This window comes from Chroicocephalus ridibundus, chromosome 1, assembly GCF_963924245.1.
Source record: "Chroicocephalus ridibundus chromosome 1, bChrRid1.1, whole genome shotgun sequence".
NCBI classification, from domain to species: domain Eukaryota; kingdom Metazoa; phylum Chordata; class Aves; order Charadriiformes; family Laridae; genus Chroicocephalus; species Chroicocephalus ridibundus.
The window spans coordinates 32,257,787-32,269,031 of NC_086284.1; the positions used below are offsets into that span (position 1 = coordinate 32,257,787).

General features: G+C 37.5%; 1 protein-coding gene across 2 annotated transcripts in view; it reads left to right on the forward strand.

The window, feature by feature from the left end:
- Positions 1-9,823, forward strand: part of INTS6 (integrator complex subunit 6) — a 46,341-nt gene extending 36,518 nt beyond the window's left edge. The window contains exons 12-18 of one of the 2 annotated variants that reach the window (XM_063333737.1): positions 608-823; positions 932-1,058; positions 2,356-2,498; positions 3,161-3,395; positions 4,146-4,517; positions 5,006-5,099; positions 9,252-9,822. In XM_063333737.1, the coding sequence (XP_063189807.1) occupies positions 608-823; positions 932-1,058; positions 2,356-2,498; positions 3,161-3,395; positions 4,146-4,517; positions 5,006-5,099; positions 9,252-9,345 (1,281 nt within the window). In that variant the 3' untranslated portion in view covers positions 9,346-9,822. Of the gene's footprint in view, positions 1-607; positions 824-931; positions 1,059-2,355; positions 2,499-3,160; positions 3,396-4,145; positions 4,518-5,005; positions 5,100-9,251 lie in introns of both variants that reach the window. The other variant, XM_063333746.1, reaches the window with a different exon arrangement.
- The last annotated feature ends 1,422 nt before the right edge of the window (positions 9,824-11,245 follow it).

An 11,245-nucleotide genomic window follows, 5' to 3' on the forward strand; every position in this document is an offset into this window, starting at 1 on the left:
GGCTCTTTGTTCAAATGTATTCTGCCAAAAAGCTGGTGTTTATGAACATGCTTAATTTTGGTACAAATCTAACATAATATTGGGGCTTAGGTCTGTCTAATCAAACAGAATTGGGTATTACCATGTATTTTGTATTTATTAATGTTATGACTATTCGCATTGAGCTTTAAAATAGTTGATACCATTGTGTGACTGATCGCAACTATAGTTGTGGGTGAATCGGTCTTTTGAGAGGTAGTGTTCAGCTGTTATCGTAGCAAACAATCTGTGTGAGTACAGATAGATTTGCAGAGAATTACTAGTTAAATCATGGCATTTTGTGAAAATAAAAGCATTGCATGCATATTGGTGCTTAGATACCATAATGGGCAGCAGAGGAGAAATATGCAGAAGACCTAGGCACGAACTGTTCACTATATTTAAAATGGTAGTAAGCATTAAGTGGTTATGTATTTAAGCACTCCTTAAGCACTTATCCTGGTTATGGTCGTCATAGTGTGTTAGCACATTGTTGAATCTTCTAGGTAGGAATTTAAAATGAATAAGTCTGACTAATCCTTTTAAGAGCATATTGTCAATTTTATTTATTTATTTATTTCAAATTAAGGCCAAAATAGAGTCCGATAGAGTCATTGGCTCTGTAGGCAAAAAGGTAGCGCAAGAGACTGGAATTAAGGTCAGAAGCAGATCACACAACCTGTCTATGGCACATAGGAACGATTTTCAACATCTGCTACAGGGGATTACTGGGGAAATTCCTCATAGACCTCTAGACCTCAATATGAAGGAGTATGCTGGGTTCCAAATAGCTTTGCTGAATAAGGTAAGCACCACTGTGTGTAATGTTGTTATTTTCAATATACTTCCATTGAAATGCTAGATACTGTTTCATACACGGTATTAATTGCAACTTTATTTACTGGAACCATAGGATTTGAAACCTCAGACTTTTAGAAATGCTTATGACATACCCAGAAGAAATCTTTTGGATCAGTTAACACGAATGAGATCTAATTTACTGAAGAGTACTCGCAAGTTCCTCAAAGGGCAAGATGAAGGTTAGTTAACAGTTTATTTTTTTGCCTGACTGTGATATGATTTGTACTAAAAAAATGAAGACTGTAACAAATAGTGTAGTTCTTTAAAACTTACTGGATACTGCATTTAAACTGCATGGTTTCTTAAGGTTTTTTTTTCTCCTTAAATAACTTACTGGAAGAAAAAATAGTGAAGATAGAGAAGATGCAGATTCACTGCATCTTCTGAAGAAGACTTGGAGAAGCCCACTGAAGACTTGGGCTTTTACATAAGATTCTTTGTTCAGTTTGTTTTTTCCCAACTTTCATGATACATCTGAGAAAAAAATCACAGGGCAGTTCTGAACATTATGATCTCTCTCCGTAGAAGTGGATTGTGAGCAGTGGAAAAGTAAGCTCGCTCTCTGGGTGCTGCCAATGTGATTCTTTTGCCCTTTAGGCCAACAACAAATAGTTCAGTAGTCTGCTAATTTATTCCTTTACCTTTCTGCTGTGTCTTCTGGCAGTGCTTTATGGCATCTTAACAAACAGAAGATCATGAAATAAGTGGAGAAAATGAGAAGGGCAACGCAAATGAAAGTGTGTGTTACATTAGTCCTGCCACTACTTAGGTCAGATTAACGTCTGTGATCAAGTGATAATGTCATGTGAAATGCAGAAGAGTTGCTCTTTGGGAGCACATAAAAACTAATGTTAAACCACATAAAAACTAATGTTAGGGTCTTTTCTGCTATTTCTGCTAGCATATGTTTTGCTTGATGAAAGGCTTGGCAACTTTAACTAAATCCATAAGAAGTTCAGAAACAGGTCCTATGGATTTTAAGAATTTGTTGATTCCAGTGGTCAAAAATCACTGTTGCTTTGCGAAAGTGCTAGTCTCAACAATTAAATTTTGTGTGGCTAAAATGGAGCAGAGTTATGTCAAAGCTGTATGCAGCACGGCATTACTACTTTGCATTAATGTAGCTTTTGTTTGTAGTAATGTTTTAGTTATTTGTTCCCAGTCTCAGTTATTTCACCCATCTGCCCTGTTGAAAAGTTGTGGGACACATTGGAAAACTAACATCCATCCACTATTGCTTATTTCTGTGTCGTAATGATAAATGTACAAGATACATACTGGTTCATTTAAGCAAGTTTTCTGCACTCAAAACACGATGTTATAAGTACCACTTAGGCGAGAATAATGGTGAGTTTTGCACATCTGTTTTGTTAATGCATTTGATAAGACTGAAAACTGGAGGCGTGAAGTGGATGTAGACTAAATTCTCATAAGGTGAGCAGTATCATATATTAATAAACCCATCTGTTATGACAGATCAAGTTCACAGTGTACCTATAGCACAAATGGGAAACTACCAGGAGTATCTAAAACAAATACCCTCTCCGCTTCGAGAGCTTGATCCTGATCAACCACGAAGGCTCCATACGTTTGGAAATCCATTCAAACTGGACAAAAAGGTGACGTTTCTCTAATGCTTTTTTTAAAAATGTGCTAGTGTGAGTGCTATTGATTGGACCATTCAAAGAGCAATGTATTGGAGAAACACTTTGAAGTATTTGGAAAAGTAGTGCTTACAAGAAAGTCTCAGAGATGTTTTTCTGTCAATAGTAACCTATGGAGGGCAGTCTTTACTGGAAACCAGTATCATGCCTCTGAATTGCATTGTAAACGAAATATGTTTATCACTGCGGTGTAGCTAATACCTAATCACGTTTCCTTTACCAAACATCCCATAAAAAGCTTCACATAACTTTGACAGCATGGACTCTCCCCTTTCTCCAGATTGGTCTTGGACTTTACCAAATTACCAGTATCATTGAGAGCTCTTATTTTTGAGTCATTTTGCAATGACTGAAAAGGAAGTTTGACAGCCCACTCGATTGTCTTACTTGGCAGACTGTTGGATAAGGGCCTTAAGCACATTGGTTTAGTCTAGGAAGTTTTGATACGGTTTTCCTGTATTACTTTGGTTGACAGTTGAGAATTCAGTGCATGATGGCATGTAGAACATAGTTGCCTTATAAACGGTAAACATCATAACATCAAAGCGTTTGTACTATTTTATATTTTGTGGTTTTGGTTTAAAGTTTAAAAATTCTCCCCATTAAATTACTTACAGGGAATGATGATAGATGAAGCAGATGAGTTTGTATCAGGACCTCAAAATAAACATAAAAGACCTGGAGAACCAAATATGCAAGGGATTCCGAAAAGACGTCGTTGTATGTCCCCCCTGCTCAGAGGTCGACCGCAAAGCCCTCCGGTTGTGAATAACCACATTGGAGGAAAAGGGCCACCAATACCAATCACACAAGCACAGCCTGACCTTGTTAAACCTATTCCTATTCACAAAAGTAAGTGAATCTCCATCATCTTTAGGGAGTTTTGTTTTTAACTTATGCAAAAAACTTGTTTATATGGAAATACCATTGTCTAATTTCCCAAATATGGCAATTTTGTCCCTCATTTTTTTGAAAATGAAGTATTTAAGTGTGTGTCTGGGCTTAATTACAGAAAGAGTTAATGTAGTCCTCCAGAGAGAAGTCTCTTTCATATGAACTTCCCCGTATAAACAATGTATTTCCTGTATTGGATGAGGAGACAACGCAAACAGTCAGAAGGGTGTTCTTCCTTTGCCTGGAAATTCAGATGCTCAAAAAGTATCACAACATGAAGTTCATTTGAATTTTGCTGTAGTGCAGTGAACTCAGTTCTCATAGTGCGGAGTTGAGGTGCTGTTGCAGGTCTTGCTCGCTGTTCCGCACTAAAGTAAACTTTGTCAGTTGAATTTAACGGGGAAAGATAAGCAGTTCATAAAAGCACATTTTCAGGTGCTTTTTCTTTTGGTGGTAGTCCATGTAGCAATTTCCCTTTTCATATAAGGAATATACCTGTAATTTTTTTTAAAGCCATTATTGCCAGCAGATACAGTAATGTGCTCAGTGTTACAACCCACAAACACATTTTCTGATACCTAGCGTGTACTGTAGACTATACAAGCTGGAGTGTAGCTTTACAAGAGTTTAATACTGAACTGACTTGTAGATTTCTATCAGATGATAAAGAATGTGAAACTGGCAAGTGTAATCTTTGGTTTTTTTCAGCATCAGAAACAAATAATGAGGTTACAATGGATGATGTGGTTGAGAATCATGTTACAGACCCACTTTCATCAGACGTTTTCCCGAATACTGTGGATTCAGAGTTTTCAATGTCCTCTTCTCCATTCAATTCATTGGATCGACCGGCAGCTCATACAGAGGATGTAGGCCATGAACATTTAGGGAATAACTTGAATGTTGATGGATTTTTGGAGAACCATGAGGAATCAGGTAGTAAAGAGCAAAGTACTGAAGAAAATTTGCCAATGTCTTCACCAAGCAAAGGGAAAAAAACAGCGCATTGCAGAAGTACCAGAGAGATTAATATAGAGATAAGAGCACAAATTATGAAAGAGATACGGAAACCAGGAAGGAGTAAGTATACCAAATCTCTCTTTCAGATGATTGGCATGAGAGCTAGACAAAGAATTCATATTAGATCACTATTTTAGAAAAATACTGAACCATGAGACTGAAGCAAAATAAATTTAAAGCTGAAAAGATTTGTTTTAAAACCTCTGCTAAAAACTTCCTATATGAATGATTGGAACAGTGTTATACCTATCAATGTTCATGAAAGTCATGTTTTTTGCATTATCAGTATTAGATAATATTAGTATTAGCTTGTTGGGTGTTCTAGTAATATCCTAAACCACAGTATCCTGTGTTTTTGAATGTTAGTGTTCATTTAGCAGTATGTCATTGCTATCAGCCTGGCTGACAGCAGATAGATCCTAAAAGCTTGCAAAAACTGAATGAAATCTGTTACATTTCACTCAGACTTCTCTCGGATGTATTACAACAGATACTTGTATAGTCCTCTCTTAAGTAACTATGATTTTGCTCTTCTCTTTATCTTTAAGAGTATGAAAGAATTTTCTTTTTACTGAAGCACGTACAAGGAAGCTTACAAACCCGACTGATATTTTTGCAAAATGTTATTAAAGAAGCTTCAAGGTAGGTAACTGAATTGTATTAATCTTATAAAACTGCACCATGTACTGCCATACACAGCTGCTTGACAACTTGCTTTGCACTGAAAGTAAATAATTCCCTAGAAAAAAAAACAGAAACATGAACTTCCTGATGTGTGGTGTTTGCAAAAGCTTACCTTTTTGCCTCAGATTTTGTCATAAAAATGTTAGCAGCTGTAACTGCCAAATCACCGTAAATGTAAATGGACAATGGTATAGAAAGAGAAGACAACTTTAGAAAATCATTGAAGTTCCATAATTCAAGCGTGAGTTTGAAAAACTGATTTGAAAAACTGATGGAACTGCATATTACTGTGAATTAGACTTTCAGAAATAGTTGAAATTCATTATTATGCATCAACTCAAATTCTTGTCCTAAAAATAGTTTTGAGATCAGGTACGCTCCATAAAAATATGCCTCTGCTCCTCAGATTTAATTCCTGCAGAGGTATTGTAGTCCTGTCTGAGGCGGTGGAAATGGGAGGCAGTTTGTCACTGGTGTAGAGAGACTTGCTGAGGTTTTAAACCCCGCGTTGTTAATCCAGGTAGAAACTGTTCCTTACAGCATCCTTAGGCTGACCGTACTTGCTCTGCCTTCTACATGTTTACTAAGAAGAACGAAAGCAGAAACATGTGATTTTGATTGGAGCCAATAGTGTTTGAATTGAACTAATAATTCCAGCATCTTGCTTGGATCATAAATATAACTGCAACTTTGAGGCTTATTTCAGAAGCCTCAAAGAATTGTCGATTTTTATTTTTTTTTGCCCTAATCTGGTTTTGTAGTAGTCAACTTTTTTTTTTCCCCTGTGGCATTATTAAATAAATTTTACTGTTAAATAAAAATCAAAGTAATTTAATTTTTGGATAAAACCATGCTGAGAGTTTAAGGTACACTGAGTGTTGGACATTCACACAGCTCCTCTAGCCTTCTACTGCCAGCACAGCGGGGCATATAGATTTATATAGATCATGGTCTTTTTATAGCAACAGTTACTTTATCATACTTCTGCTTGATCTGTCTTTATTGTTGTATCACCTGTCAGAGTTGTTCCATAGCCTATAGCTTATACATGCCTCCTCATGTCTGAGCACACCAAAACAATATTATTGCTCCAGGAGTCTGTGGCAGCCCTCAGTGGGGCTGGAATATTTTTGCGTCTAAAGTTAGGGTCTTTAGATCATTTGTAATTCTCTTTTCTATTGCACAGCCTCTCTATTCCAGTTGTCTTGGGTTGATTCTTTCCCTACAAAATTTGGCAGCGGTTGGGTGTTGCTGTCAGATGCATCAGAATTAAATCCTGTCTCCCACCATAGCCAACAGTTTTCTGTATCTACCGGTGGAAAAAGTTGGCAATTCCATTTTTCTTGTCTGTTGTTAAACTTCAATTTTAATTGGTTTCAGTGTAGGAACAACGTAATCTCTCTCCTTCCTCTTCTCTCCTAGGTTAGATTTTTATAGAGCGGTCATTTTATCCGCCTGGATAATGCTGCCTACAATCCCTATGTAGTTCTCTGCTTCTTTCCTTGTCCAGGCAAGCTATCACACTTAACCCTGCAGGAAACATCTTTAGGCTCTTCAGAGTTGTCAAGATAGTCTTTTGTTAACTGATAGCTGACCTTTGTAATGCCATGGAATGCAATCCAAATTTGGGATGCCTGCTCTCTTTCCCTGCTCCAAGGAACTCTGACTCTGAACACAGACTTAAGAAAGCTCTTGAGCATTTCAGCAAGGAAGTGTGTGTTTAAAAACAGTCCCCATTCGGTTCTGGAGGTTAATCCACCAGAGAGTTGTGAGGGGAGAGGAAGACTTCTAAAACAATCCACAGTTTTCAGCTTTTTTGGAAACCGACTGCCCCACAGTTCCTCTTCTGATAGCAGAAAAGCTGTCATATTTGAAAGGCAGAAATGAAGATGGGGTAGACACAGTGGATTACTTTTTTTTTTCCTTCCAGTCGGATCATAAAAATATTAAGGATGAGGAGATACCACCTCTCAATTTCAAATTCTTGGTTATTTCTATTTTGACAAAGACTTTTCCTATGCTTAGAAACACAGATCTGGCTCAGCCTGTGTGGGTAGTGTTAATGCTTACAAGGAGTCCTTATTGAACACAAGAGACATGACTTCCCAACAGATGACTATAACTTTAGATGCACAAAATGAAGAGTTATTTAAGAAAGGGCTAAAAGAAATTAGCTTAGGTAGTGGAAAGGTCTTCAGTATTTCTGGAGTTGGCATAGCCATCCATTTATGGTCCTAGCACTAACAATAAGTGGAGGGGTTTTTTTATTCTCTGCTAAATAGTCTAGAGCAAAACCTGACAAAACATGGGTCAAAATTCTCCAAATCAACCAGCTTCTTAGTATGAGAAATCCAATTCCCTTTTATTTATTCTCTAAACTAAGAACTTTAAGCGGCTAATACATGTAGCAAAGCCCGAAGTGTGTACCTAGACAAAATGCTGAGAAATACCCGCTTGGGATAAAAGTGCTGGCAAGGATTAATACAACCAATTTCAAAATAATAATGAAGTTTTATGCTCAATAGCTAGAACTACTAAGAAAGTTTTATTAAGGGTACGAATTTCCTAGCAGAGTGAACAGTTGAATTAGAGTCTGTTAATTACAGTATTAGTTAATGTGGTAACTTGTTTCTGTTTCCTTGAAAAAAATTACTTGCTGTAGGGTTCAGCATTTGGAAAAGAACTTTCAGTGAGATGTACTGAGGAGCTGGACATAGTGCACTGTAAAACTGAATTTGTGTGCCAACAGTAATGTGAGAAGAGTCAGCAATGTGTTTTTTCCCCACCTTCCACCCGGTTTTAAGTTTCTAGGAAATGTCTGCCATTAACTTGTACAGCTACTTCAGAGGGGCTCGAAGGTATTCTGGAAAGTAACATTGCCCAGAACATAAGCATGTTAAATTTTCACTAGGATATACTTTGCTGTTACTTAAATAATTTGACTTTTACTAGAGGGAATGAGAAGGGATAATTAGCTATTTCCCAGGTTAATACTTTTCAACAAGCAGGGAGTGGTTGTGAAAGCAATGAGGAAGAATGGAGGGGAAGCAGTACTTGAAGTGTGGGTTTTCTGTGGGGTTACTGAGGAGAAGTGGGATGAGAAGGGTGGATAAGGGCCCAGAGCGTGGGTATTCACTGACATAGTAAGTGGTTGGAAATGGGAGCTTGTTTCCCCCTAGTCAAGCTGGGATTGTGGGGAAATCTGTGGTCTGGGAATTAGAGATGATGCCATGTTTCTGTGAGCCAAGAACATGGACCTGGAGGCCTGGCTGGGACTAGAGGCTTTTGCCGGGGTTTAATAAGGTCATAGGACTGAACTTGGTGTATAGTTCAGAATAGTACTGAGTTGAGAAAGTGGGTGATCTCTTCATTGCTGCTTATCTTTGAGCATGTGTATGGCTGCCAGAGTACCGATCAGAAGTGGCTTCTCAGATGCAGAAATGCTGGGATGGGGAGGGGTAGCTGGAAACAGTAAGGGGCTGTGTGTGCCGAGGCAGGGCTGTAAGCAAAGGTGACAAAATGGTCTGCTGGTCAAATTTATGTAATCAATATGGAGTAGAACTGCAGAGACTCCAGGTATGGATTACGCCTGTACTCTCTTTAATTTCTTTCTCAAACTTTTAATGTGTATTCCTTATCAGGAAATCTGCTGTGCACTGCGTGTGTAATGGCTGTTCCTTCACCAGAACAAACTTCACTTAGCTTTTGTGAATGCACCATGAAGGCATGCAAATAATCCCTAAAAGCTGTTGCCAGCTTTAGGATTACAGTTCTTTTGGCATATGTTTTATTTCTGTACTTCAGAAATTTACTTCTGGAAACAGCAAACACTTAAAGTTCCTGACTTTGAGGGCTGAGTGATGTTCATCAACATGCTAGAATAGATTATAGTAAGCACAGTTTTGTATTCTGTCATTAAATGGAAAAGAAAGTTAGTAGTTTACCATAACTTTAGAAGACAGCGTAATAAATATATGAGGTATCTGTAACCTCCTCATGTACTGGGACCTAAAATAACAACTGAAGTTTCCAGGGTTCAGTAAAAGTTTTGTGAACGATGTTTCATGTGTTACTGTGTGCATCCATTATTATCCTTTCTTTTAAATACAGGTTTAAAAAACGAATGCTGATAGAACAGCTTGAGAGTTTTCTGGAAGAAATCCATCGCAGATCCAATCAGGTCAATCATATCAACAGCAGCTAAGAAACACTGCACACAAGAGAAAGCCACAGCAGGGCACTGCTGTCCTTACTTGCATTCATTTTTGACATGCACTCTTATCTCGAGTTCTTATACCTGAAAGAATGAGAAGCTGCTCTATAAAGTGATGAGAAAAGTATCCATCATCTTTTTTTTTTTTCTTCACTTCTGTTATTTTTGTAATGTGAAAAATATCACAAAAACATTTTTATTTAACTAAATGGAGAACTTCTTGCTTGTCATGGACTTAAGTGTCACTTTCCCTCAGGTTCTATTTTTCTTAATCCAACCTTCAAAACTATCACCTCTTAAGGTTGAACTTTGCCAAAAAGTTGCTTTGTAATTTTAAAAAAAAAAGCACATACATTAAACAAGGTAATGTTTTGTATATACAGTTATTTTGGATATATTATTGTAAGTTGTATAAATGTATTTTGAAAAATATTTAAGAAAAGCACTTTTGTTATTCCATCAATAAAAACTCTATTTTAATCTTTGTGTAGGACTGAGTACAGTTTTTATTGGAATGGTTCATTTTGCCTTCCCTTTCCAGAGCTTCTATACTCTATTATCAGTGTTAAAGGATGAAGAGTGGTTTTGTATCACTGGATATTCTGTTCTTAATCTGCGAACGAGTCGAAGGAAGCTAATGCTGAATCACAGTTACGGTAGGAAGATACCCTGTGACCTTGTGTGCTTTGCGTTTCGCTATTTGGTGACTGGCATAACAAACTGATGTACTTTTTGCACATCTACAGCAATGACAAACCCCACGGTTTATGAGGATGCAGTGTAGTAAAGCAGGGGTCAGTAGCCTTTGAGGAATTGTGCACAGTGTTTTTCTGTGTCAAGTTTTTATGTGTTTACAAATGCTGTAACAGCCAGAAGGTGCTGCTGCTTGGACGCAAAATATCACTGAATGTTTTATTGGCCGTGTCTTTCGTCTGTTCTAGGTGCTCCTAACTTCTGGAAAGCTTTGTTTGATTTGGTGGGAGCAGCCTCCCCTCTGATGCTTTTCCTAGGTGTCAGTGGTTTGCAGTCTTCACCCAAAATATATATGGGCCTGGTATTCTGATGCTTGTGCCACGAGTTGCTGAATCTTGTACTAAAACACTCACTGTATCCCAGCTTTTGTCAGGATGCTGAAAATAGCATTTTTCTAGATGCTTTTAGCCTCATTCAGTGTTCCTCAGGAATGCCCATTCTATGCTGTGTTAATTTAAAAAAAAAGTAGAATAAAAACTAGTAAAGGTAGTAGTACTACCTTTTTTGGCAATAACATTTGTTTGGTCACTGATTGAGTAGGTATTTCTGCTTGCTACCTGTTCGGTCAGTTTTGAAACAGCCTCTCAACTCGACTTCCTTTTCACAACATTTTGCTGCTTGCTTGTTATGTTAACGGTCTCAACTGGATTATGTCCAAGTCTAGGACCGGACTGAACTTCAATTTTGTTAGTAAGTTTTTTACTTTAGGACAGAGAAATAAAGTTGTGCTTGAAAAATAACATATATCACAAAGTTTTCTTGTAGGATGCTTTCTTTCAGATGACCTACCTGCTTAGCAACAGTCAAGCTGACTTTAGCCATGATGAAGTAGTTGAGCAGCTGTTGGCCCATATTCTTAAACATTTAGGTGGCAAAATCTGTTCAGTTTTTTCCTGAAATGGTTATGTGCTTACTATCTTTGCTGAAGTCGTGGTGCTAGAGATTCCCAGACAGCTGTTGAGTTTCCAACAGTGTTGTATAAAGGATTAAGGTAGTTGAAGACTTGCGCACTCATGTTCTTGCAAAAGTGATACTTTTTAAAACTGTTTTAATAAATAGATACAATCTAGCCTTTAATTTCATTGAAAGAAAGTTCATCATAGGAGGAACAGAAGACGGTGTATTTGTCTAGTGTTTA